General features: G+C 41.3%; 1 protein-coding gene across 3 annotated transcripts in view; it reads left to right on the top strand.

The window, feature by feature from the left end:
• The window catches only part of EPHB1 (EPH receptor B1), a 353248-nt gene that overhangs the window by 206027 nt on the left and 120466 nt on the right, over positions 1–26755 (top strand). For all 3 annotated transcript variants that reach the window (XR_010791585.1, XM_066598091.1, XM_066598092.1), the window contains exon 4: positions 20553–20708. Coding sequence is in view for 2 of the 3 variants with exons in the window: in XM_066598091.1 (XP_066454188.1) it covers positions 20553–20708 (156 nt within the window). In the remaining variant the exon portion in view is untranslated. The remainder of the gene's footprint in view (positions 1–20552; positions 20709–26755) is intronic.

Here is a 26755-nt window from a genome sequence, read left to right as displayed (position 1 = left end):
CTCACTGTCCTTTCAGTACTGGTCACTGACGGGAGCACTTCTCTGCTAGTGTATGGACTAATTGGTTGCCTGAAGTGAGGAATGGCTCAGCCAGCCAATCAGCATATTTTTTGTGTATATCTCTGAAAATGCCCGTAATACTATCTGAAGATGTCGGTTATACTCTCAGTTGGAAGGTGTTTCTGGTCTCCTTGATGGCTTCATTTTCTGACCTGGGTCTTCTTTTAAGCTACGCCTGCAGTGTTCTCCTTTGTATATTTGGAAATTATAACATCTGTTTGCCCTGTGTAATGTGATTCTGAATATTTTGTGTCATCTCTTTTTAGTCACTGAGAGACAGCGTCGCCCCAAGTTTCTGACGTGGGGTTGCTCTCATCGGGGCGAGTGCTCCGCTTTTTGGCAGGGTCCTCTTACATCATTAGTTTTAGGAATAGTTAGTTCTCCTTTTCCTTATAACAATTTTGTGTTCTCCACAATATAAACTAAATGTATATAATATGTTCTGCTCGGATGTTAACCCCCCCCCCCCCTTTTCTCGGTTGGCTGTCACTCTATAGAGACAAATCTGAACAGCATCTATAATCTGCACATCCTGAAAATTATAAGGAAAAGTCAACAGAAAAACACCGGTGTCTGAAACCTTTCTAGATGTCAACTGGAAGAGGTTCTGGAATAAGATGATGTGTCGGTACATTTTGCAGGTCATACACTCATATGATTGATCCACATGTGAAGTGCAACACATTCACTTCCATAGAACACTCACATCTAAAGTCACAAAGAAGTGACTAAATCCTCACATTTCCCTCCTGCTTTCTGCCAAACCTCAGTGTGGTCGTCTTTATGATCTCCTGCTGTTTCAATGCTCGTACGGCTGTGAGGATGTCAAGGGTTCCCGGTCAGCTGGCCAACATTTCTAAATTGTATTCATTTAAGCAATGATGTTTCCTCAAATCAAGGGCCGGCAATCTCCAAACATCCTGTTGCTTATTTACGAGCACTTATCCAACAGGAAAACGGCAGCCAACAAATTGCGGATACAATCTGATAAAGAAGCAAGGACCTAGCCCTCCCTTGTGTTAGGAAATACAAAGACAAGTGTATGTTTTAAGTTTAGTATATGGCAAAGCGACAGAGAAACTATAGGGCTTCTAGCAAAATTAATGTTATAGAATTCTGTCTGCCTACATCCGTCGTTGGGTATCTCCCTGCAAATAGATTTAGATAATAACAATTAAAATTATTAGGTGTTTTATACTTCTGTGCACAATAATCATCCTCAGTGGTGGCTGAAAGTAAAAATATTTTCATTAGGGTTTGTTCCCACTAGGTGGATCCGCCGTAGATTTTGGCACAGAGAATTTGCAGAATTTACAGTAACGGTTAAATGATGAGACTTAAATAAATTTCATTCACACTCGACATAAAATCGATATAGCAACCGATATTTGATGAGGATTTTATCCCATTAGCACTATTGAATGGATAGTAACGGAGTATATGTGGAGTGGGTTCACAAGGCTATCCCACTCTATTAAAGCAGGTGCCGGCTGTCTGTGATAGCAGACACCCTCCCACAACCGCCATGACCAGCGCTTACGCTGATCATGGTTGCAAACTTTTTAAATGCCCTGATCGTTATTCAGAGATCCGGAACCTCTCCCACCCTCCACGGGGTGCCCTTTGGTTGCCATGGATAGCGCCGATTGCATCAGTGGGAAAGGGAAGGCTTCCCACAGCCTCCCATGACAGCTCCAGGTTGTCGGCTACCTCCAAGAGAGCCTGTGGGGCTTTAATACCCAGAGGAAGCATGTTTTTACATCCCTGGAAATTAAAACCCAGCAAGCCAGAATGTAAAAAGGCAATGGAGTGGTAACTAAGGGGTTAAAATATCATATTGAAATAGATTTGAAATGTATATCTAGCCAAACTTTTCATTTCAAAGGACACATTGGACTTTGTAAACATTGCTTTGCATATTGTACTAAGAGACATAGTGTTAAAACTCAGGCCACAGTTTTATTAGTAGATCTTACTCAAGCGGGTACTAGTTGAGGAGACATACTTTCAGGCAGTGCTCTATGGGAGAAAAAAATATGCAAATTATCTCAGGTTAGTCTGATCAGAGAGTTCTCCAAAAGGAAGAGAAATCCATCTGTAGGCAGATTTTTTTAGGGGTACTTGCCCCTCATCAGTAGAGAGCACAGTACTAATTGGCTGGATGAGAACCTTTAGAACCAACTTCTCATTGAAGAGACTCAATGGGTTTATGGAGACTTATTTTCAGGCAGTGTTACAGGGCAAAAAAAGCATATCTGGAAAGAATTTGAAAACCTTGGGAAAAACTTCAGTTTTTCATATATTGTAAAATTAGTGTGAAAGAAAATGATAATTGAAACAATTTACAAAACAGATAAATTAGTAAGTTGATAAATGTTCATATATTAGTGCAGAAGACTCTTACAGATGCAGTCTCCATGTCATAGAGGGAGTTAGTAAGTTTTTTACAGATGTGTGCAGCCACAGAGCACAGTTTATATTCAGCTTTACAATGTAAATGACAATAACCTGTTATTAGTAAAATTCAGTTCTTCACCTAGTTCCTTCCTATTAAATGTTGAACAACAGATGGGCATGAACTAAGCCCAAGGACGTTTACCAAACAGTTTGTGGTCTGGTCATTAAATGGTTTGACATGACGCCTGGGGATTGCGAGCTAATATTTATGCATCTCAGTGATTTTACCCATGATTAGGAGTTGGGCTTGCACGGTTGATTCAATCACGTCAAGTCCCTTTTTCCTTCAGTGCCACAGTTGGGTGCATCTTCAATTTACTGGAAAGTGCAGCTTCTTCATCAACGCTTTGAATCCCTTCCTAGTTGGGTGTTTTCCAGACCTTTAATTGGCTGTTTTCCCAGTCAACAAGCAAGTGGCTTTTCCCAATTTGTAGGTGACTGCCTTGTTTGTGCATTAGCTGGGACTGTTCCAGGCTTGATGATGGTATTAACATAATTCAATAATAATACCATAGAATAATGTATGCTCCTACTGTGCAAACAGAGGCAGGCACAGGGATTTCTATAGCCCCTGTGTATGAAGCTGTGTCTATACAGTGAGACCGGAGTGCATTTAATGCATAGTGCACAAGATAAATCGAAAATCCATGGTATTCAGGGGAGGTACATAACCTATGGCTCTCCAGATGGTGTAGGATTTACTATCCCAGCTTGACTTACCAACAATGACCTCTTGTGAAGCCTGGTCGCATGGTAAAAAAAACAGGTACTGCTTTCTACAGCTAATGAGCTTTAATAATTAATTGATAAACTAATTAAGACAGTACAGTGTATGCTATATGTTGAAACATAGAATATTCGACTATATGCAGATATTATATACAGAAAGCTTACAGCTCACTACTTCAAAATTGTGATATAGGCAAATGCTACACAAAGCCTTTCTGGTTCACCTGGCTTGACCCATCTCTAGTTCGAAAATGTTATTAGTTTTGATAATGTAACACATGTAAAGTACAAAGAAATGTGATACTATAAACAGTTTTAGGACAGAAACCATATAAACAGGTAGATTAAGTTATAGGGTCTGGGGACAGTAATCTTTTAATAGCAAGGAAGAAGATCCAGAGGATCAATCGAGCATCACTCAGCAGTCAAGGAGCCGACTCATGTGGAATCTGCTTGAGGGACTATGTTGATACTCAATAGAACTGGTAATCGGGAACACTAGCGCCAACCAGAATCGACGAGAGACCACATCAAAAACAGCAACATAACAACATAGAAACCATGAACTACAGAGGACTGAAGAGAATAGGAAGGAGTACGGAAAGCAAAGCAGGTAAGGAAAGTGGAGACAAGGAAGAGAGAGAGGTAAATGGGGTGGGGAACCTAGACAAGTCTGCAAGAGCACCACATAAAAGCTAAGAAAAATGTAGGCCAAACTTTGCTAAAAACTTGGTTCGGGTTCATGTTGAACTAAACTTCTAGCAAATTTCGACCCAAAACACAATTCAACTGGTTCAGTTTGGCCAACACTAGAGATGAGCGAGCATACTCGCTAAGGCAAACTACTTGAACGAGTAGTGCCTTATTCGAGGACCTGCCCGCTCGTCTCTAAAGATTCGGCTGCCTGCAGGGGGCGGGGAGCGGCGGGGGGAGAGCGGGGAGGAGATCTCTCTCTTACTCTCTCCCTCCCCTTATCCCCCCCTGCTACTCCCGCAACTCACCGCTCACCCGCACCGGCAGCCGAATCTTTAGAGACGAGCGGGCAGGTACTCGAATAAGGCACTACTTGCTCGAGTAGTTTGCTTTAGCGAGTATGCTCGCTTATCTCTAGTCAACACTATTTGTTGCTTTTTTTATTTCAGATTTACACAACTCTAAAAGAAATCTTCATACATATTTCTATAAGGCAGCATTTTGCGAACTGCATATATGAAATGCATCATATATGGACAGATTTCCCATGAGATGCACATAATACAAATATACCACATTGGTACAATTCTTGGCAGAGCTATCATACTAGACAGCTTTCTGATTTTTTTTTATGTGGTCTGTCCTCCTCCCAATGGTGTTAGGCTGTGAAAAAGAGTAGCTTTCATCTACTGTATGTCTTGTGATCAATAAGGCAAGATCTAGAGAGGTTATCATCACAGGGGTAGGAGCTCTGCAGATTGTCAAGAAATCAACACATGAATTACTTGGAAGGAACGAGATGTCAGTGAGGCTGACATGCTTCATCATTTCATTGATTACTTGTTCTGACTGTGTACTTTCTATGAGGTCTCCTGTCTACAGGAAAATAGTGTCAGGGGCATCATGCTATTTCTAGATTGCTGCAGCGTTACTCAGTCATGTGTGGTAAAGCCATCTATTGGATGTGGTTTGGTGAATATTTGGGGAATTGTTTAAGCTAATGGTCCCAATATAACTTTTTTCACTAATGATATTGACTATATAAGAGAAAAACCTACAACAAACACAAATAAAGAGCCCTCATTCCATCTTATAAATGCCATACGTAGAATCTAATATATAAAATAGGTAATGGACTCCAAGGCTGGTCATGATAAATAGTTTCTACCCATATACCCTTTGTATTTGAATTAATCTTGTACAGATCTGCCACTTTTATATGGAATATTATAGTTAGGGTCAGAACAGGGACATCATAGTGCGGGCCCACTATGAGGGGGTTTGTGGAGAGTTAGGACAGAGTATCAAGAGGCTTAAAATCAGTAAGGTGGTGAGAAGAGGTTGTTCTAGCAGGGATTTAATTAGATTGGTGGAGAGAGGAGTAGGAGAGGGAGAAGGGGAGGAGAGTACCTTTCTGAAAGTTAGGAAAAGTTTTCCATTCCCTCTAGGAGCTTGGATCAGCAAGTAGCTCTCCTGCTCGCCCTATATGGTAGTGGTGTGAGGGTTGGTAGGCCTTGTTACAGCAGCTTCGGAGAGAGGAGGTCACAGATGGTGATCTGTGAGTTTGTTCAGGGGCCCATCGGAAGTATGGCCATCCTCATTTTTATTAATTTATGCAATTGGTGGTTGGGTGTGGTTTCGCTGCGGCTCTCCCAATGAAACGGCTCTAAATATGCTAGACAGTAACTTAGGTATTTTTGTCATTCCCTGAGTTGGCACAGTGCAACTGGGGCTTATGTTGAGTACTGTGGTTAGATGGTCATCCTGGACCTCCTCTGTTCATGATGGCTCTTCTCAACAATATGATGTTTTATGGTCAGTTCACATTGAATGTTTTTGGGAGATTATGTATTTTGTTCAATAAAGAGGCTGCTGTGACTACTATGTTTCCATCATCATTCAGCATCTTGAGTTGCTATTTGAATAGGAAAATGGGGAAAGTGGGAGGAGGTAGCAGGAAGGCTTGGAGGAAGCACTTCTATAATACCCTAATCAAGCAATTGGGAAGCAAAATTGACAATGGAATAGATTTTCTCAATTAACCATATTGAAATGAGATCAAATGCCCCCTGCACACACGCAGATGATACACATATGCTACAAGAAAGTGTCAGTTTCCACATGATTGACCTGGCATATCATGCAATGTTATAAATCACAGATCAATTACAAATGCTTTTTAATTGAGTTGTATACCAATGTTAGAACAATCACAAAAAATGTCTGGACTGTAATTACCAGCATGGTATAGATGTAATGACATACATTACCAATGTCTTGTGATAATGAAATCGGTCATAGTTTATAATGAGATTTTCAAACCTAATTTTACACACATTATTATATCTTTATATATATACTGTATGATTTTTGACTGTAGGTGAGAACTACACATAAGTGGCTGCTGATTGGCTGGATATATTTTCCTGTTTGTAGAATAGGGAGCAAAATCATTGTCAGGTGCATTTATTTTGGCACTGCTTCTGTTTTGTCTACTCTACAGGCACATCTACAGTACGGTGCAAATGTTTTAGGCAGGTGTAGAAAAAATGCTGCAAAAAGAATGCTTTCAAAAATAGAAGCGTTAATAGTTTATTTTTGTCAATTACCAAAATGCAAAGTGAATGAACAAAAGAGAAATGTAAATCACATCAATATTTGGTATGACCACACTTTGCCTTCAAAACAGCACCAATTCTTCTAGGTAGACTTGCACACAGTTTTTACCCTGTTTAGGACCAGGCACAGTAAAATTACGGCGGGGATTTAAGCCTGCTGGCTCTGCAATCAATCAGAAGCAGGACGGGCTGTCAGCTGCTAGTGACAGCTGATAACCCGGAGGAGAAGGCAGGAGGGGTTTTCAACCCTTTCTGCCTCTTTCTTCCCTGAGTACACAGTGCTCAATGAGCACTGTGTACTGAAAAGTGTAAGTGTGACTTCCACTACGGGAAATGGAAAAGTGTCACGTGACTGCCGGGATTACCTGCTACAGCAGAGCGGGAGGGTCATACTAGACCCTAGCCAGCTCTGCAAGTGACTAATATCACTACAGGGATTGCTTTTCATCTAACTGGGGCTCCTACAGATGCCCAGATGCACAGTGGAAAAAGTGTCAAATATAAAAAGAGGGAAAAAAAAACGTGGGGCTGTAAAACCACCACATGGGTAAACTCCCTAAAAAGTGTCTCGTCCTTAAGGTACAAAACAGCCTGGTCCTTAAGGGGTTAAAGGAACTTGGCAGGCAGGTTGTTCCAAACATCTTGGAGAACTGATCACAGATCTGTGGATGTTGGCTTGCTCAAATCCTTCTGTATCTTCATGTAATCCCAGATCGACTTGATGATGTTGAGATTAGGCTTTGAGTCCTGACTTTAACCCTCTCGAAATGGTGTAGCCTGAGCTAAACAGGGCTGTGCACACAAGGCATTCTAGAAATATCGATGAACTGAAACACATTTGAAGGGAAGAAAAGTCCAAAATTCATCCTCAATGTTGTCTAAATCTTATTAGCAGCTACGGGATACATTTAGTGGAGTTGATTGCTGAAAAAGGGGAATCTCTGGATTATTAAATTCAAGGGTTCACTAACTTTCTCGCCCCTGCACTGTGCATGTTTATTCAACATGCTGAATAAAAGACGTGAACGGTACAACTGTTTGTGTGTTATTAGATGCCTGCATTTTGCTTCTCATGACATGATTGCATAGGAAGCATTACAGAGGTATATCCGCCATGTAGAACTTTCTCTCAACTCAGAGCAACTTACTAATAAGTACTAAATATATTGATCATATTTATGTTTAAGTAACCAGATTTTAAAGGGGTATTTCAAGACTTTTATTTTTGATGACCTGTCCTCAGTTCATCAATAGTTGATTGGTGGGGGTTCATTGCTCAGAATCCCTGCCAATCAACTGATAGTCTGTAGAGTTGAGCGAACGTACTCTGCCGAGCTTGATGCTCGTTTGAGTATTAGCACACTCGATGGTGCTCACTGTGTTCAACACCGCCCCAGTTTTGGTCACTCCCCGCCGCTGATGTGTCATATTTGAACCCTCCCCGCTGCGCATGTCAACGTTAGTTTGTGGCTGGAGAAAGAGAGAGACCGACACCAAGACCGGTGGGTCACATACAAAAATGCTCGAGTCTCCCATTAAAGTCAATGGGATTCGTTACTCTAATAGAGCTCTTGAATTTTACGAAAAGCTCGACACGAATAACGAGGACCCGAGCATTTTGGTGCTCGCTCATCTCTAATAGTCTGGTCGGTTGTCAGTGCAGCAGGCCAGACGTCATTATCAGTGTTTAATAGCTGGCTTCACTCCAATTAAAATCAATGAGAGCGATACCTTTTATTACGCTTCTGGCTCCTCATAGCATTCTAAAGCTGGAAGTATAATAGGAGGTAATGCTCCCATTGATTTCAATGGGAGTGAAGCAGGATATTACACATCTGGCCTTGGCCACTAATGACAATGTCCGGTCTCCAGCACTGACAGGTGACTGGACGATCAGTGAATCAGCGGGGATCCGAGATGGCAGACCACTGCCAACTAGTGATGATTTATCCTGAAGATAGGTTATCAGTAGTAAAAGTCCCGGAATACTCCTTTTAAGTAAACCGAGTGTAAAGCTTGAATATTGCATACATTGTTTGTTGACTGCTGCTCATGCAAATAAAGGCCATGATTCTTCCCCCTGGCAGCAAACCTCCGACCCCATCTTCTCAGCTATACACTGGCGAGTATGAGCCAGGTTATAGATCATATGTGTATACAAGCTAGACATTTTTTGCATGAGCAGACACATTAATTTACTTGTATTTTAGGTTGCTTTGGCTTGGTTGCTGTTTACCCTTATACAATAACCTTAACCCGCAACCGTATTGTGTGAACCAGGCCTAAAAAATGTTCAATAATTTGTCAATGCTCCAAAGAGCTCCCAACCAATTACCCGGTAAATCATTAAAGTCATTAAGTCCACCCTAAGTATTTTCTGTCACTTGTTTCCTTGTAATTCCTTTACCATCTCTATTCACCATCACCCCGCCCATTGGCGCTAATCACCTTTTATTTGGTATTCAGTCATTTCACAGTCACCTCTATTATGGCTATTACGAGTTGATAGCCCTTAATTGTGGTCGTGTTTGTCTATGTGTACAGCAGGACAATCGCTCTATCCAGCTACAGCCGCACATCTTTAATGAAATACAATTCAGTGTGACTATGTCTGCTTGTCCGTGCCGCTAATTAGCCTCGTTATGCCAGTCGTTATTTATTCATTTGCAGTTCAGCCATTTCCTTTGCTATTATCTTTGTTTTTTTTTGTTTTCTTGTATTTTGCACAATTATCTATAGAAATGTCATATGAAATCTACAAACAAGCATTTTCTGAGATTTGCCTTTTTTGTCACTAGAGAGAATATAACCATTTTACATTTACATAAGAGAAAGATGCAAAAAAAATTAAGTTTTAGTTTTTAAAGTTTTCTTATTTTAACGCTATTATTTTAATGAGTTTCTGAAAACAGAATCTTATGACAGATAAGAATTGCTCACTCAGTCCTCTCTAGTCTGCACATTTCCTTCCCCGCTGTATAAAATTGAGATATTATTTCATTCGGGTTCTTTTATGTTCAGAACTGTCGGCAGTCTACTTGTTCTGACATGCAATAACCACTACAAGTAATAGATAACTGGAATTTGTATAATTTCCCATTTGTCACTTTTTGATGATGCCATTGATTATGGAGACACCAATGTCACAATATAGGTTTTGCTCCGTGCACTATAGCGACCAAGGTGATAATATCATACTAATGTTAGAACCATCCTTGTATTCATTGATGTTGATATGTGCCTTCAAGTCAATTTGCTAATACTGCAAAGCTACCACCTCAAAGCTGCCTTGGGAAGAACCTATCATGTCCCCATGGTGCCAACTTCTTCCATGGCGCTTACTTATGGAATAAGTTGGCACCCCTCACCAAGCTAGGTACTCATTTTACTGACCTCCGAAGGATGAGTCAACCTTCAGCTGGCTACCTGAACCACACAGTGATTGAACTTGCAACCTTCAGGTCGTGAGTGAGAGCTTAGGACTACATACTGTTGACTTAACACTCTACGCCACACACAATTCTTCATGGTCACACCTGTCCAACAGAAACCACAAGAGAGTATTTGTGCAGCAGCCAACTGCGTCACCAACTACCCACTCCTTGGCAGAATACCATGTTATATCACCTCTGGATCACGTCTCCTCTCACTAGAGTTACACTCTGCACTTCGCGCCATGCTACACTGAACGGACTGGTCTCTTCAGTTCACTAATATAACGCAGCTTCCATTGCTATTGATGCTTCTAGTGCTTTAGCAAGTGCCTTAATGCAGCAGTGGCAGCTTTGGCTTCCTCTCCCATTATATGAGCTCAGTGTTCAGGTATTTTTAGTGACAGGAAGCAGATAATGTCAGCTCCCATTCACAGTACAGGATCAGTGTGACAGCCCAAATTCTGCTGATAGGACAGACTGCAGGAATGCGCAATGCGATTTAAGACAGTAAGTTAATGGGCTTCTGGCACAGCCACCGAGCCATTAGCACGTCAATATGTGACGTAAACAGGAGGGCTTTGTATGGAAAAAGGTCTGCCCTTTTTACCAAAAAACAGTGCCACTCACTTTTTTTTTCATTAACACCTATTTTGGACCTAAGGATGCAATGATTTTTTTTTTGTTTTCATATACACTTTTTAAAAGTCATATTAACATAGCCACATGAGGGCTTGTTTATTGTGTGGTGAGTTGTAGTTTTTAGTGCTACCATTTGGGGTATATATAATGTCTATAGCATAACTTATATTCATTTTTCCTCAATGGCAGAGTGAAAAAACATCAATTCTACCATAGTTTTTTTTTATTTTACGGCATTCACTATGCGGTATGACTAACATGATGATTTTTTCTGCAGGTCAATTAATAAAACCCCCTTTTTTTTTTGCATCGCTGCATTCAAAGACACATAATGTTTTCTTTTTCTATCGACTTGTGTGAAGATATGTTTTTTGGTACCATTTTGGGGTACATATAACTTTTATTGTATTTTTTGGGGGGTAAAATGAACAGGGAAAGCATTTTGGATCTGTTTTTTTTAATTATCTTTTTACAATGCTTGCCATAAGGGACGTGTGTTTTAGTTTATTGTATGGGTAGTTACAATTGCGACAATGCCAATTTGGATGTGTGTTTGGACATGTGTTTTTTTTTTTACAAAAAGACCTAGATAAGTGAACAAAAAAGTTTTTTTCCTCTAACTATCTTTTCTTTTCTTTTTTTTTTTATGTCCCTGTAGGGAACTTGAAACTGTAATCTCAAGATCAGACTAATAATACACTGCAGTACTTCTCTCCTGCAGTGTATTATCTCTATATCTATATAGAATGCACCATGGCAGACCACTGATAGGCATTTGGTTGCCATGGAGGGCCGATGATGTCATAGAGGGAGTATCTTTCCTCTGTTAACCTCAGATATGTCATGATCAACATCGACCGTGGCATGTAGGTGGTTGACAGCAGGGATCGGTGCGCTCATCAATCTCCACTGCTGCAGCTGTCAGTCACAGCTGGCTCCCTCCAGGTGTACAGACTCGGCTTCTGAGCCTGCACCATCCATGTGACGAAAATATATGTAATTTCCCAGGAACTCCTTCCCACCCATGACATTTATATACACCCTGGTGCAGGAAGGGATTAATGGGAATAAGCTATAATACAAGACACAGCCTATGTACAAGAGTAGAAGTGCTTCTAGAAAAAAGCAGACCTTTTTTCTAATTCGAGACAACCCCTTTTAATGCCATCATCAGTGTCCGATCGTTAAGCTTTATTGCTGTATATTGCAGATTGCAATCTGTTGATAATGTATTGTATGCTTCTTCATTATTTCAGGGGTTTTCATTATTTAGTTGTTTTTTTGCACTTGGGCTGATTTTCTAGTATTTCATGTACTGGGTCTAGAGCTTGCTGTAAATTATGAGAAATAAAAAAATTTGTCTAATATTACATTTCTGCTTTTTTTATTCCATCATATTATTTTACTGTCACTAACTGCTACCTTTTACAGGCAGCCTCACAAATAACAGCATTGAAGATGACATTTAGACAGCAGTAGAACAGTGATTAACCAAAAAATGTAGAAAGTATCGTTATTTTATACAGCCTTAATAAATTACTTACAAGCCGTCCTGCCTTAACATAAGCAATCTCATATTGTCTTCTAATGTGTATGCAGCTGCAATGGGGCCCTGTAGGGCAACACAACCTTTAATTGCATTTTACGTATGTGTTTTGTTTTCTTTTTAATATTAATGCAATATTTTTATTGCCTGTCCTTCTGCTCGGCTCGGGATCAGAGTGTGGCTTGGCTGAATATCAGGAATTAGGGCTGGACACTATCCAGACATTGCAGTGCCAGGTAGATCTCTCATGGCTGTACGTAGTCATCTATATAGAGCAACAAAGCGCATTGTAGAGAGGCCGTTCAGTGGCTACCACGAGGCCATCAAGAAGAGTGAATGTGCTCATTTCCACTAATGGTCATGTTGCTTTTCTCCATTTTTCTTCTACAAGAATTGGAATTTGGCATGGAAAAAAAGTGGACTATCTTCCTGTCTTGCTGGCACTAGCCTATTTTCATCTTTCTATAGGGCTTCTGTATGCATGTTCCTGGTAAAGCATTTAACCCTTTCCAATCCACTGTCTGACCTCTGAAGACATTATGATTTAAGGCTGTGCAGCTCCGATGTTGGAAGACATCCGCCGGGGCTCTCTTACTGTATATTGCCAGCCTCTCTGCTGTCGGAGCCTATCCAACGTGTCACCTCATGCAGTACTGGCTTTAGCCAGCAGAAAAAGAGTAAGCCACCTAGGAAAATCAGGATAAAAAATGGATTGGAAAGGGTTAATCTTTGGTAATCTTTTGCATATTTAAGTCGCCTGGTAGTCTTTCTCCAGGGGGATCTTTCATAGATGTCCGAAGTCATCCATATACAAAGGGCAACATGCAGAGGCCATCCAGTGGCTTACTTGGGGCAATAGGCTAAAGGGTCGCAGCTCAAGTTGAACGCATGGGTTGTGTAAATGTGTCAATCTCTCCAAAAGGTATTGTTACATTTCTCTATTCTAAGAAATGGAATTAGAGATGGAAAAAAGGTGGATTTTATTTTCACCACCTAATTGACAGAAAACTAGAGATGAGCGAGCACCAAAATGCTCGGGTGCTCGTTACTCGGGACGAAATTTTCGCGATGCTCGAGGGTTCGTTTCGAGTAACGAACCCCATTGAAGTCAATGGGCGACCCGAGCATTTTTGTATATCGCCGATGCTCGCTAAGGTTTTCATTTGTGAAAATCGGGGCAATTCAAGAAAGTGATGGGAACGACACAGCAACGGATAGGGCAGGCGAAGGGCTACATGTTGAGCTGCATCTCAAGTTCCCAGGTCCCACTATTAAGCCACAATAGCGGCAAGAGTGTCCCCCCCCCCCGCACTGTCAGCATAAAGATCGTTCTCCTCTGCCACAGCAGTAACAGCTGTGGCAGAGAAGAACGATGTTAGCCCATTGAATTCAATGGAGCCGGCAATACAGCAGGTTCCACTGAAAGCAATGGGCTGCCGGCGTGCGCGGGATGAATTGTCAGGAAGGGCTTAAATATAGAAGCCCTTCCCTGCAATTCATCCAGAAATGTGTAAAAATAAAAAAAATATACCGTATATACCGGCATATAAGGCGACGGGGCGTACAAGATGATCCCCCAACTGTCACCTTATACGCCGGAAATACAGCGGAGCAAAAAATGAAAATCATTACTCACTTCCTCCGGCGTTCTGCGGCGCTGCTGCAGGATGTCGCTCCCTCCTGGTCCCCGGCAGAGCATTGCTTTCTGGACGCAGGGCTTGAAATCCCCGCCTCCAGAAAACACACGTGCCTTCAGCCAATCACAGCCAATGACAATGATGTCATTGAATGGCTGTGATTGGCTGACGGCGTGTGTTAGCTAATCACAGTAGCTTTCTGGAGGCGGGGATTTCAAGCCCTGCGTCCAGAAAGCAATGCTCTGCCAGGGACCAGGAGGGAGCGACAGCCTGCAGCAGCGCCGCAGAACGCCGGGGGAAGTGAGTAATGATTTTTATTTTTTGCTCCGCTGTATTCCCGGCGTATAAGGTGACAGTTGGGGGGTCGTCTTATATGCCCCGCTGCCTTATACGCCGGTATATACTTACCTTGTCCCGGCAGACGGAGTTCAGCGCGGCCGGCCTACAGTGGGTGTGAAGGGGGTGTGAGTTAGACCTGCCCCCTGATTGGCTCAGCGCTGAGTCTGACTCACACCCCCTTCACACCCACTGCCGGCCGCTGCGGCTGAACTCCGTCTGCCGGGACAAGGTAAGTATATATATATATATATATATATATATATATATATATATATATATATATATATTTATTATTTTTTTTTTTTTATTTTAACACATTTCTGGATGAATTGCAGGGAAGGGCTTATATATTTAAGCCCTTCCCGACAATTCATCCCGCGCACGCCGGCAGCCCATTGCTTTCAGTGGAACCTGCTGTATTGCCGGCTCCATTGAATTCAATGGGCAAACATCGTTCTTCTCTGCCACAGCTGTTACAGCTGTGGCAGAGAAGAATGATTTGTCTTCTATATGTTCTCAATGGGGTCGGCGCTGCTGCCGCCGGCCCCATTGAGCGCATATAGAGAAGAGAACAGGAATCGCAGAACGCAGATAGGTGCGATCTGCGATTTCTATGGCCTAAGAAGGACCGTTGGGGTTCTTGGAGCCTAAAATCACTCCTAACGCTCACCCTATAGCAGCTCCGGCATCAACAGCACTTTCCCTGAACTATGTCAGAATGCATCTGTGGCGAGCTGCGGGCGGGCAGATTTTAATACTCGGGTGACACCTGATCTCGCCAGCCACTCACTGCAGGGGGGTGGTATAGGGCTTGAACGTCGCAGGGGGAAGTTGTAATGCCTTCCCTGTCTTTCTATTGGCCAGAAAAGCGCGCTAACGTCTCAGAGATGAAAGTGAAAGTAACTCGAACATCGCGTGGTACTCGTCACGAGTAACGAGCATCTCGAACACGCTAATACTCGAACGAGTATCAAGCTCGGACGAGTACGCTCGCTCATCTCTACAGAAAACCCATGATCCGTTTAATTTGAGCCAGAATATTGTTGAAAACAGAAGTTCTTAAAGTGATATTGAAGCAACCTAACACCATTCTAGCTTATACACATAATAGATTGTATATGAACCAGTATATGATCCAGGATCTGCATGTGGCCTTTATGGGTCGACAATGCAGCCCATGACCCAAAAGAAGGCAGAAAGCTCCCTCTCTCACAATGAGAAACGGCAAGGGCACTGTGGCTGTCATCTGAAGATTTTAGTAGAACACAAGAACTGATTTTAACAGGGGAAAGTAGGGAAACTTTTTTTTTATCCCTTGGCTAATCTGGTCACAGGGTATAAGGAATTTTGTGGCTTTCACCTGTGAACCTTCTCACGGAGGTGTGGACATGACCCCAAGGAATCCCCAGGTTCACAGTGACCGGATTAACCTGCATTGGCAGTACTCCTAGAAGCGTAGACAAAAGCATAGTCAACAAACAGGGCTCAAGTACATGCAATCAGCAGAGTTACAACAATTGAGCAAGTAGCCACATCATTGGACAGTTAAGCAATGGAAGAACATTCTTTGGAGTGCCAATTCACGCTACTCAATCTTCATATCAGATAGATGTACCTGAGTATGGAGGAGGTTTGAGGAATACCTCTTAACTGGCTGTGCTATGCCAGCAGTTAAGCATGGCGAACGTTCTATTATGCTCTGGGGGTGTCTTACGTGGCATGGTCTCAGTCCGTTGGTTGTAGTGGCAAGAACCATGAACACGGAGGTGTATCTTGACATTCTAGACAATAATGTGCTACCGACAATGTGGTAATAGTCTGGGAATGGTCAGCCATACTTCCAACAATACAACGTGCCTCGTCACAAATCGAACACTTTTTCAAGTTGATTTAAGGATATGGATTTTCTGCAATTGGACTGACCTTGTTGGAAATAGGGGTTGTGGAGTAGCCTGATCAGATCCTGGACAGATGTGTAACAATGTGTAATCCGTATTTAGCCAGAATTGTGTATGGAGGGCGCACAGATTACAAAAATGGCTATGTAAATAAGCCTGTACTTCTAGGTCTTCAGGCCCGCAGGGGTAAGACTTGAGCTCAAAACTCAAAATCAACTCAAGACACTTGTATTCTAAATGGCAAATGGGTCCCGCTAACATGGCACTTGCACATCACTGCTACTGATAGAGAAGCTCTCTAATATTTGCTATACAACAACTCTACCCTGACTTTGTTTGCTCATTTAAAATGAAAGGTAGCACTATTCCTGTCTGCACTGAGGACTGTGCCGCTGAATGTGTATCCTACGCTGTATTACTTTCGATGTAGCAATATGTTTGTGAAGGTTGTAGGGGAAGATAGATGACTGCAAATTTCTGCTTTAATGCATTTCTAGCAAATGGAGCTACAGTAAGAGTGATCACCTTGTGTCCTTGCATAGGGAGCGCGGCTGATTGCAAAGCTGTGAGCTATGGCTACCTTGATGGGGTTAAGTGTCGAGTGCTTCTGTGTTTCTGATTGGGATAAGGGAACGAAGCTGCATTCCCCATCTCCTCTGTGTCAGGATATGAGTCTTCTTCAGGTAACCAAGGGGAAAGGAAATTAATAGAAGCTGGTGGAATAACCACTTTTTCAAGCAATTTCCTTTTGAAGATATAGTCTTGCTAATCTTTATTGAAACCCTTTAACCTGTCACTCACCGCTGCTTTCTGGATATTAGTTGATGATGAGAAGAATTGATTGCGGTGTCAAGACTGATGACTGCTTTTGGGCTTTTTTTTTGCAGGGTTAAAAACAAAATTTTTGATTAAGGATATGAATATGATCATAATCATTAGTAGAAAAAATTATTAATATGATATTGCAATGGTGTGTGATGATGCCACACTGAAAAGGGAATATAGTGTCCGCTTTTAAAAAGCCCACTGTTTCAAGGGCAACTATGTACAGTCATTTCTGATGCCACTTAGACCTTCGTCCCATTATCTGTACGAAGGGCTTCCAGAGGATGATAAATTCCTAGACCCCTCTCCTTACTGATTTGGTTTTATAGATGCTGGGTCTTGATTCTTCTGAAATCATTGTGTTTTCATTGCAGCCCTTCCAGGTTACAGAAATGTCTTAAGAACTAATCAATGCTACAGGCGTCTAGATGGCCCCTTAGTTCAAAGTCCTGATTGCAGCTCCTGGACCTGGATTATCTGACTTGCCTAAATGAGGCAACCCCTTTGAGTAGGAAGTGCAACTTGAATGAGAGCTTGTCATTTCAGGCACTATGTCGCTTTAGTAAACTTTGTCTAATATCAATAGGACAAGAGAATATAAGAAACCTATTGTAATATATCTTATTAGAGAAAAATGCATCTCTGTACAACTAGGAGCCACTTTTGTTGATCAGCTGGGATCAAGAAAGAAGTGTCTTTCGAAACGCGTCTGAGCGTAGACATGGTGTCACACAGTACCCACCGGTTACAGTTTTGTGGATTTTTTGTAATAAAATAAGAAGAAAAGAAGTGTTTTTAAGGAGCCGGTTTTTCTCCTTTGTTATAATGAAAGGTCACCTGAACTGACAGGTATGACTTAAAAAAAATGTACCTGTCACGGACATTTTCCTATGTAGGTGAGAGGGACATGTTAACTGTTTCCCTTAGTAGTAGCTCCTTATTTCATACCCCCTAAGACTTGTGTCCTTCCCACGCAATTCATCTCATCTTCTGTTACCAGGGTAAACTCTACAGACATTCTGTATTTATGGTCTAAGTTACCGTTTAAGAGCTGCAATTACATTGCATTTGGAAAGCCGTCAGATCCTTTCCCTTTTTTTACATTTTGTTATGTTGTGGCCTTATGCAAATAAAAACTATTCAAGTTTTCTCGATTATTCTGCACTCAATACCCCATAATGACAAAGTGTAACAGAATGGTAGAAATCTTTGTACATTTTTCAAAACTGTTAAACTAACACTTTACATTGACATAAATGCTCAGATCCTTTGGTATGACACTTGAAATTTGTCTCTAGGGACCTCCCATTTCTCTTTATGATCTTTGAGATGTTTCTACATCTTGATTGGAGTGATCTGTGGTAAATTCACTTTATTGGACATAATTTAAAAAGACACACTCCTGTCTATTTAAGGTCTCAGTTCACAGTGCATATCAGAGCCAAAATCAAGCAATGGGGAGGAAAAAACTGTTTGTAGAGCTCCAAGACAGGCTTATGTGGAGGCACAGATCTGGAGAAGGCTAAATATATTTCTGCTGCTCTGACTGTTCCCAAAAAAAAGTGGCCTCCATAATTCTTAAATAGAAGAACAACCAGGAATCCTCCTAGAGCTGGCGAACAACCAAACCTAGAATTTGGGGGAGAGGGGCCTTGACAAAGGAGGTGACCAAGAACCCAATAGTCACTCTAACTGAGCTTCAAAGCTCCTCTTTGCAAATGGGAGAAACTTCCATTACTCCCTGACTTAAACCCAATCAAACATCTCTGGAGAGACCTAAAAATGGCTGTCCACAGACGGTCCCCATACAACCTGACAGAGCTTGAGAGGATCTGCAGAGAATAATGGAAGAAAATCCCCAAATCCAGGTGTGCAAACCTTGTGACATCACAACCAAGAAGACTGGAAGCTGTAATTGCTGCCAGAGGTGCTTCAACAAAGTACTGAGTACAGAGTGGGAATACTTATGTTAATGCAAAATGTTAGTTTCTCATTAAAAGAAATTCAAAGATTTCTAACATTCTGTTTTCACTGTATGGGGTATTAAGTGCAGAATGATAAGGAAAACGTTTTTGTTTTTTTTTAATTTTCAGAAGGCCACAACGTAACACAATTTAAAAAAATGAAAGGGTTTGCATTGTAAGTCCCAGCTCTGAAGACCATTTATGCCCGTATGCTGCACTAAGGTCAACTACTAATGACAAGCCTACGTTATTAATATGGGATTAATTAAAGCCAGCTTGCGCTACCTGACACTAAATAAGTTCCATTTACTTAGGTTGCACTTTTAGAAACTATGAATGAGGCAACATATAATTTACATGATTATCTAATGTATTATAGCCAAGTGTTTGGGCCGCAGGTTCAGGTCTAATAAAGTCATCATCTACATGAACTTTGAATGTTTTCCTTTTTGTTTTCTCGAATTATGTTGGTCGCTTCCTTTGAAGTAGATTCTACTTTCTATTCTTATGATTCTCTTAGCTTAGTCTGCTGGCTTTCATTGGATATAGAAGAATTCGATCTAAATTACCTGCAAGACTTGATTTTACAAATCACCAACTTTGTGTAATATGTTGGCATTACAGGAATAATGGTAAAAGCAAAATATAGTAGATGAATGCTGGATTCTTGGCCATGATGATAAAGTGCATGGCCACATACTATCAAAATCACAAATGTTATTCATGGTAAATGCTAATCACAATCAAAGAAGCATAGAAGAGTAACAACAGAAAAAACATGTTGTCCATCTAGTATGCCCTTATATTAAAGACTTTTACTATTAATAAATGGGAAGATAGAAAATATACCTTTGTGACAACACCTGGTGTAAAGTACCTAGTCTATACGTCAAAGCCTGATCTTTTAGAGGCCTTGTAACCTCACTACATGGCTTACAGTCCTAGTCATGTTGCAGGGCCTGTTAAATGGTCAGACATTGACTTATATGGTAGCTACCTTCCAATACATGGTGGTCTGGTGACATTTTTGCCGAATATTCATTTGCATACATTTTTCCAGGGATCATTGCATGGCATGTCAAACTCCATATGCCCTCCATGGCACTCTTCATAATGAGAACAGTAACCCTCAGCACCCACTATCCAAAAAATTATAAATAGACATAACACCTACTACAAACTCTTACTACTACTACTTCTACTAATACTCATCCAGAGTATATTCTTGCTACCACTATGTCTGCAAGTTACCATGACTCAAGTAGAAATATAATTCTGAAGGCTCTTAACTTATCGAGACACATACGGTAGGTATCTGGTAATGAGCCGTTTAAGGGTTACTACATAAGTCTACTTTGTAAGTTAGAAGACATATGTACAAAGTATTATTAAGTCACAGAACATATTTAAGTGTTGACACAGCCAGTAGATTGGAAATCAATAGAAACACAAGCAAACATATCCCTGGCTCAATCTGTCAGAGGCACCTGCCTCGATTCCAAATATGACATTGAATGGAGACAGCCGCCTGTCTGACTAGTTATCCACGTTCAGACTCAACCGTCTGACTTTCATTGACCTTCAGATTGTTATCTAGACATGGTGACACCTGGAATATGTCCCCAGACTTCTGCCATGTACTGACTATTTCTTGTGTATTAATCATTAGTAGAATGCATTAATAAATGTTTTTTTTCCATCTTTTTCTCCTAGCCTGTCCTGCTGGTATGTTTAAGTCTAACCAAGGCCTAGGAATATGTGCACCCTGTCCTACAAACAGTCGTTCTACTGCTGAAGCCTCTCCAATCTGTGTGTGCCGCAACGGGTATTATAGGGCAGATACTGATCCACCAGAGGTGATGTGCACCAGTAAGTGTTATGAATATTCCTAATCACAAACTTCCTTTTCCATGAGCATTTATGTGTCTTATTCTACTGTGCTGCCTCAACCTTCCTTCCTAAACACATGTCTACTTACAAAAGATGAAATATCAATGATATACATAGTACATTACTATGAGCAGTTAAATGTGAAGAGGTACCCTAGGCAAAGGATAGCTTAGGCAGGGTCTCACTTACACTTACCACCCAGGAGACCACGGTGCTTGTTGGTTCCTTCATTTCTCTCTAGACCACCACTTACATAGAAAGTTTCTGGTGAAGGCCCAGTCATAAGTTTTACCTGGAACTCTGCATCATGCAGGCACTTCATTTCAAAAGGACCATATGGCTTCTTGCTCACTTAGAAGTTTCGGTACATCAAACACCAATAACACTCTCTCATTATTGAGTCTTCCGGTACTGGGTTGCAAGAGCAGATGATGCAAAGCATCCAGTACTTTTTGTAGTTGCATGCAACTTCAGTCTCCATCAGCCCTAAATCTTTCCACACCACCAGATTTAGTAATCTTTGTTGTAGTGCCCGTAACACAACCCTGTTTAGCGACACCTGGTCACGCAACTTCACAGCAGTCTGTGGGAATGTATCTTTCGCTTCTCTCCAACCAATTTCTACTGTGTCGCTAACACCATTCTCTGCTGAATTTTATCTGCTTAACCCCTTAATGACATTGCCTATTTTGGCATTGAGGACCAAACGATTTTTGGTATTTTTTCATCTCCATTTTTCAACAGCCATAACTTTTTTATTTTTCCGTTGACGCGGCCGTATAAGGGCTTGCTTTTTGCGTGGCGAACTGTAGTTTTTATTGGTACCATTTTTAGGAACATAGACTATATTGTAAAACTTTTATTTTTTTTATGATTGTAGGGAGAGAAAACGCATCAATTCTGCCATAGATTTTTTTTTGTTTTTTTAGAGCATTAATTATGCAGCATAAATGACACACTACATTTTTTCTGCGGGTCGGTACGGTTACAACAATACCAAAATTCTTATATTTTTTTTAGGTTTTTCCACTTTTCCACAATAAAAGCCCTTTTTTTGGAAATTATTTTTTTTTTCTAAACTCACTGCATTCAAACTCCTGTAACTTTTTTATTTTTCCATGGATGGAGCTCTATGAGGGCTTATTTTTTGTGAGACGAGCTGCAGTTTATATTGGTACAATTTTGGGGTACCGTATATACCGGCGTATAAGACGACTTTTGAACCCCGAAAAATCTGCTCTGAAGTCGGGGGTCGTCTTATACGCCGGTAATACCAAAAAAAAAAAAAAAGTGTAAAAAAAAAAATCTGAATGCCGGGGGAGGTGAGTAATGATTTTTTTTTTCTCCACTGTATTACCGGCGTATAAGGTGAAAGTTGGGGGGTCGTCTTATACGCCCCGTCGCCTTATACGCCGGTATATACGGTACATACATGTTTTTTTAAATCACTTTTATTGCATTTTTTGGGAGACAAAATGCTAAAAATTAGTATTTTGCCTCAGTTTTTTAGCGTTTTTTTTTAACGCTTTTTGCCGTGCAGGATAAAAAGCATGTTTGATTTATTGTACGCGTCATTACGGACGTGGCTATACCAAATATGTGGGGTATTTTTTTATGCTAATATAAGAAAAAGCATTAAAAAAAGGGTTTTTAAACTTTATTTTTCTCTTCTTTTTACACCATCTGTGTCCCTTTTGAGGGACTTACACTGCAGGACTTAAGATCGCTATGATAAGGCATGGCAGGACTTCTCTCCTGCCATGCCTTATCGCTTACTACAGCGATCTTAGGCAATGACAATACAGGAAGCCAGTATCTGGCGTCCTGTTGCCATAGCAACCTGCCAGGCTCTCGCGATTTTATCGCGAAAGTCGGCTGGAGTCACAGAGGGAGCGTGCTCCCTCTGTGAACCCTTTCCCTGCCGTTATCTACTTAGATCGCGGCAGGGAAGGGAATAGCAGCGGGTGGGTGCATCTCCGATGCCCCCCGCTGTTGCAGCGGGAGGCAGGCTACTAGCGACAGCCGACTCCCGCTGTGGTATAGCACGAGATCTGCTATGATCTTGCGCTATCTCTATGACGTAAGGGTACGTCATTTTGCGGGAAGTACCCCGCTCCCATGACGTACCCTTACGTCATGAGGAGGGAAGGGGTTATTAGTTGCTACATAGTAGCCATAGTATGTTAGGCCAAAGAAAGGCATATTTCCAGCCACTTCAGCCTACCCCCATATGTTGATTCAGAGGAAGGCAAAATAAACCCCCAAAACAATGAGGTAGAAGCTAATTTTACTCATTAAAGTGAAAAATTCTTCCCCCACTGCAAGTGTGGCAATAACAATAAATCCCTGGAGCAACAACCCTTTTGAAGTAAATAGTGACTATAACATGTAATATTGTAACACTGAAGAAAGGCATCCAGCCCCTCTTAAACTCTTTTATCGAATTTGCCATCACCACATGCTCAGCAGAGAGTTCCATAGTCTCACTGCTACTGGTATTACAGTAAGGAACCCCCTTCTATATCGGGGTGGAAACCTTCCTTCCTGTAGACATAGAGGGCGTCCCCTTGTTACAGTCACAATCCTGGGTATAAATAGGTTGTGGTAAAGATCTCTGTATCGATCTCTGATAAATGTATACAGTACTATTGATGAATTATCCTGATGATAGGTCCTCAATAGTATTTGCCCGGAAAACCCCTTTAAGAATTAAGCATTAAATAATTTCAGAGAAATGAGTTTCCTGGTGCTTTCTAATGGCTGAGAAATCATAAACTAATTTGCCAACTGGCACAATTCAGTTTGGATCATCTCTGGTCGTAAACCTTCTTGGGGTGACTGTATGAGCCTAATGGCTAAAATATGAACAAGGCAGTCGCTACTGGTTTGGTTACCGCAGTTCTTTGGTTGTGTTCTTATTAGCTTACTGTTTATTAGGATGTATTATGGCTTGTGTTATATACTAGTGGTATAACATACTATGCTGGGTCTGTACTATGTGAATTTTTCTCTGTTTTCATCTCCAGTAGTTGATATCTGCCCCACAGGCCAATTTCGGCTTTCGACTGCTAATTTTATTTCTGACAATTTGGGAAAAATGAAAAGCTTGTTCTTTTGCAGATGTTAAAAGGAGGACGGCTAGTGTTCCACAATGAAACACATTTATTATCTCTGTGAAAGCCCCTCTGACCTTGTTTCATAGCTTTGTACGATTAGCAGGGAAATGAATTTACAAATTTGCCATCGTACATAACGCCAGAGCCATCTTTTCTTCTTCTCTCCCAAAAGGTTACACCACAACTTTCATGTAATATTAATGGCATTATTATTACTTTGGGAGTTGAGAGAGCTCACTGCAGGTTAACTCTAAGGATGCTAAAACTGCGGCAGAATAAGTAGCTGATTCTATACGGAGACAAAAGTTTATAATCGTGCAGCCGTTTCTAGCCCTCTATAGAGCATTCCAGTCAGTATACACAAAGTGAACAGTAATCCATGACCAATACCACACGGAGCACTTAATAAACTGACCTCCTTAGCCAAGAGGCATCATCACATTCCAGATCTAAAAAGCCCCGTACTACACAGTTCATAGAAGCCACAGTATCATCATCTCACACCAGACAATATGCAGTATTTTGTCTTAGTATTTTGCTTTAATATTAAAATAGGGAATATATACTTCAGCACTGTCAAGTTCGTTTTCACCGAGGGCCACATGAGGCTTATGGTTGCCTTCAAAGGGCTGATTGTAATTGTAAGACTGTAAAGTAATAGTGAGCACCATAGTGGTCCCAGTAGTAATAGTGAGCCCTATAGTGGCCCCATTAGTAATAGTGAGCCCTATAGTGGCCCCAGTAGTAATGGTGAGCCCCATAGTGGCCCCAGTGGTAATAGTAACTTTTATAGTAGCCCCAGTAATAGTGTCCTCCATAGTGGTCCCAGTAGTAATTGTTGTTGTTAGCCATTTAGTCTTTCACAACCCTCGGCGACCCTAAAGGCGAGCTCCCTCCGTGTTTTTCAGTTTTGCACTGTTTCTTCCAGTTGTGTGATATCCATGCCAGTATCAGCTCTGACAGTATCAGCCATCGTGTTCTTTGGCGACAAGGTCTTCTTTTGCCACTGATCTGTCAAAGCATTATAGACTTTTCTAGCAACTCTGCTCGCATTATATGGCCAAAATACGTGAGTGGGAATCTGGTCATCTTGGCCTCCAGTGATATATCTGGTCTTATACGATTCAGGACTTCTCTGTTTGTTACTCTCGCAGTCCAGGGCTTTCGCCAGCACCACAGCTGGACTATGTCCATAGAGGAACTAAGTGTATGTTAGCTAGGCAAGCTAAAAGAGTATGATACAAAAGTGTGAATTAATAGAGGTGCTATGCAAGCAGCCTGATTATATGTTTCCTAGGTAAGCTGAAAGGGCAGACATTTATAGCCACTATCCTATTCACACATCATGCTGTCCTCAGAGAAATGACATAACTGCAGGCAGCCAATACTGGGACGCACAGGGTGTTAGTTGATAGAAGTGCTAAAAGAAGCAGCCAATTTACATCACAACCCCATGGGGGGCCAAATATAGACAAATAAAGCAAATGCATATCCCGACAGAGAATAGTGAAATTGTCAGTTTTTCCTTTTCAAAGCTGTCAATCCTGCAACACTTACCTTGGGATATGTTCAGCCAAGAGGAAAGCTAAGGAAGGACACATCTGTATAGTGCCAACATATTCTGCAGCACCGTATGGAAATTCTCATCACTTCCATCTGTCCGTATCTCAAATACCCCCTTCATAGGAAGCCAGTTAACCCATCATTATGTTTTTAGAGTTTGGAAACAGAAGTTCCTGGAAGAAACCCACACAAAGTCACAACAGGCAGCATGGTGGCTCAGTGATTTAGTTCCGTTGTCTTGTAGTGATGCGCGTCTGGGTATGAATGCAATCAAGGGCAACATCTGAATGGACTTTTAATGTCTGTTTGGCTTTCTTCCTGGTACCCTTGTCTCCTTAACATGTTCTAGAAACACACTAATGGGTTAAATTCTAATTTAGATTGTGAGCTCCAATCGGGACTGTAAATGAGCACAATCTATGCACAGTGCTGTGGAATACATTGGTGCTCTCTGAGTGAGTGAAATAATTAAAAAACAATGATAATGATCATGGAGAGAACATATAAATCCCATGCAGATGTTGATTCTGGGCAGATTTGACCTCAGTACCCCACCGAGCTGCCATGCTGGGTTGGATTATTAAGTAGTAACTACTCAAATGAAATGTGAAAAATTAAGACAATAAAAAGAAAAACTTGATTAGTTGGTTGTATCTGGAAACCACCAATAAGAAAACCCTGGAAGGAGGAGAGAGCACATGAAAGATAATGAAAATTAAAGTGGATAACTGTCACTGTAGCACCCAATGTCTACATTCTACTACCTTGCATTGACCTTGGAGTTTTTGCAGAGGGTGGCTCCAGGTCAGGCGTGCTTTAGATTTCATTCCTATTGGGATTTAAGTTCTCACTCTCTACGGCACTACAACATTAGCTATACAGGATGAAATTGATGGAGGTAAAGCTGCCCTTATACTTTTCAACAACTTTGGACAAATGATTGACAGCTGTTTCCCCAGTAGCTCCATACACAAGAACGTTAAGCTCAGCCAAACATTTGTGTGTTTAGGTAAGTAAGCCACAGCCAGACACCACTGGCACTGGTTTATCTCCTGGGTAACAAAAGGATCAGATGTTGAAATTCAACGTCCCATATCCTTGTTTTGGGTAAAAAATTGAATTGCCCCAATACACATCAGAGAGTCGCCCACCATTATCGTCAGGTTCGGAGGGCTAAAATCCAATGGGTATGGGGACCTTAAAACTATCCTTTCTCAAAAGTATAATAGTGGCAAACGAACTGCAAGCTAATCTATCTCATATTGGGAAGGCGTGGTGTGCACCAGCCACAGGAAGGAGGCCTTATTTTGAGAAGATATCATGGGAACCTTTTTCTCTATGTGAATC

This window comes from Eleutherodactylus coqui, chromosome 1 (genome assembly GCF_035609145.1).
Source record: "Eleutherodactylus coqui strain aEleCoq1 chromosome 1, aEleCoq1.hap1, whole genome shotgun sequence".
In the NCBI taxonomy this organism is placed as follows: Eukaryota; Metazoa; Chordata; class Amphibia; order Anura; family Eleutherodactylidae; genus Eleutherodactylus; species Eleutherodactylus coqui.
This window is presented reverse-complemented; position numbering and strand designations above follow the sequence as displayed.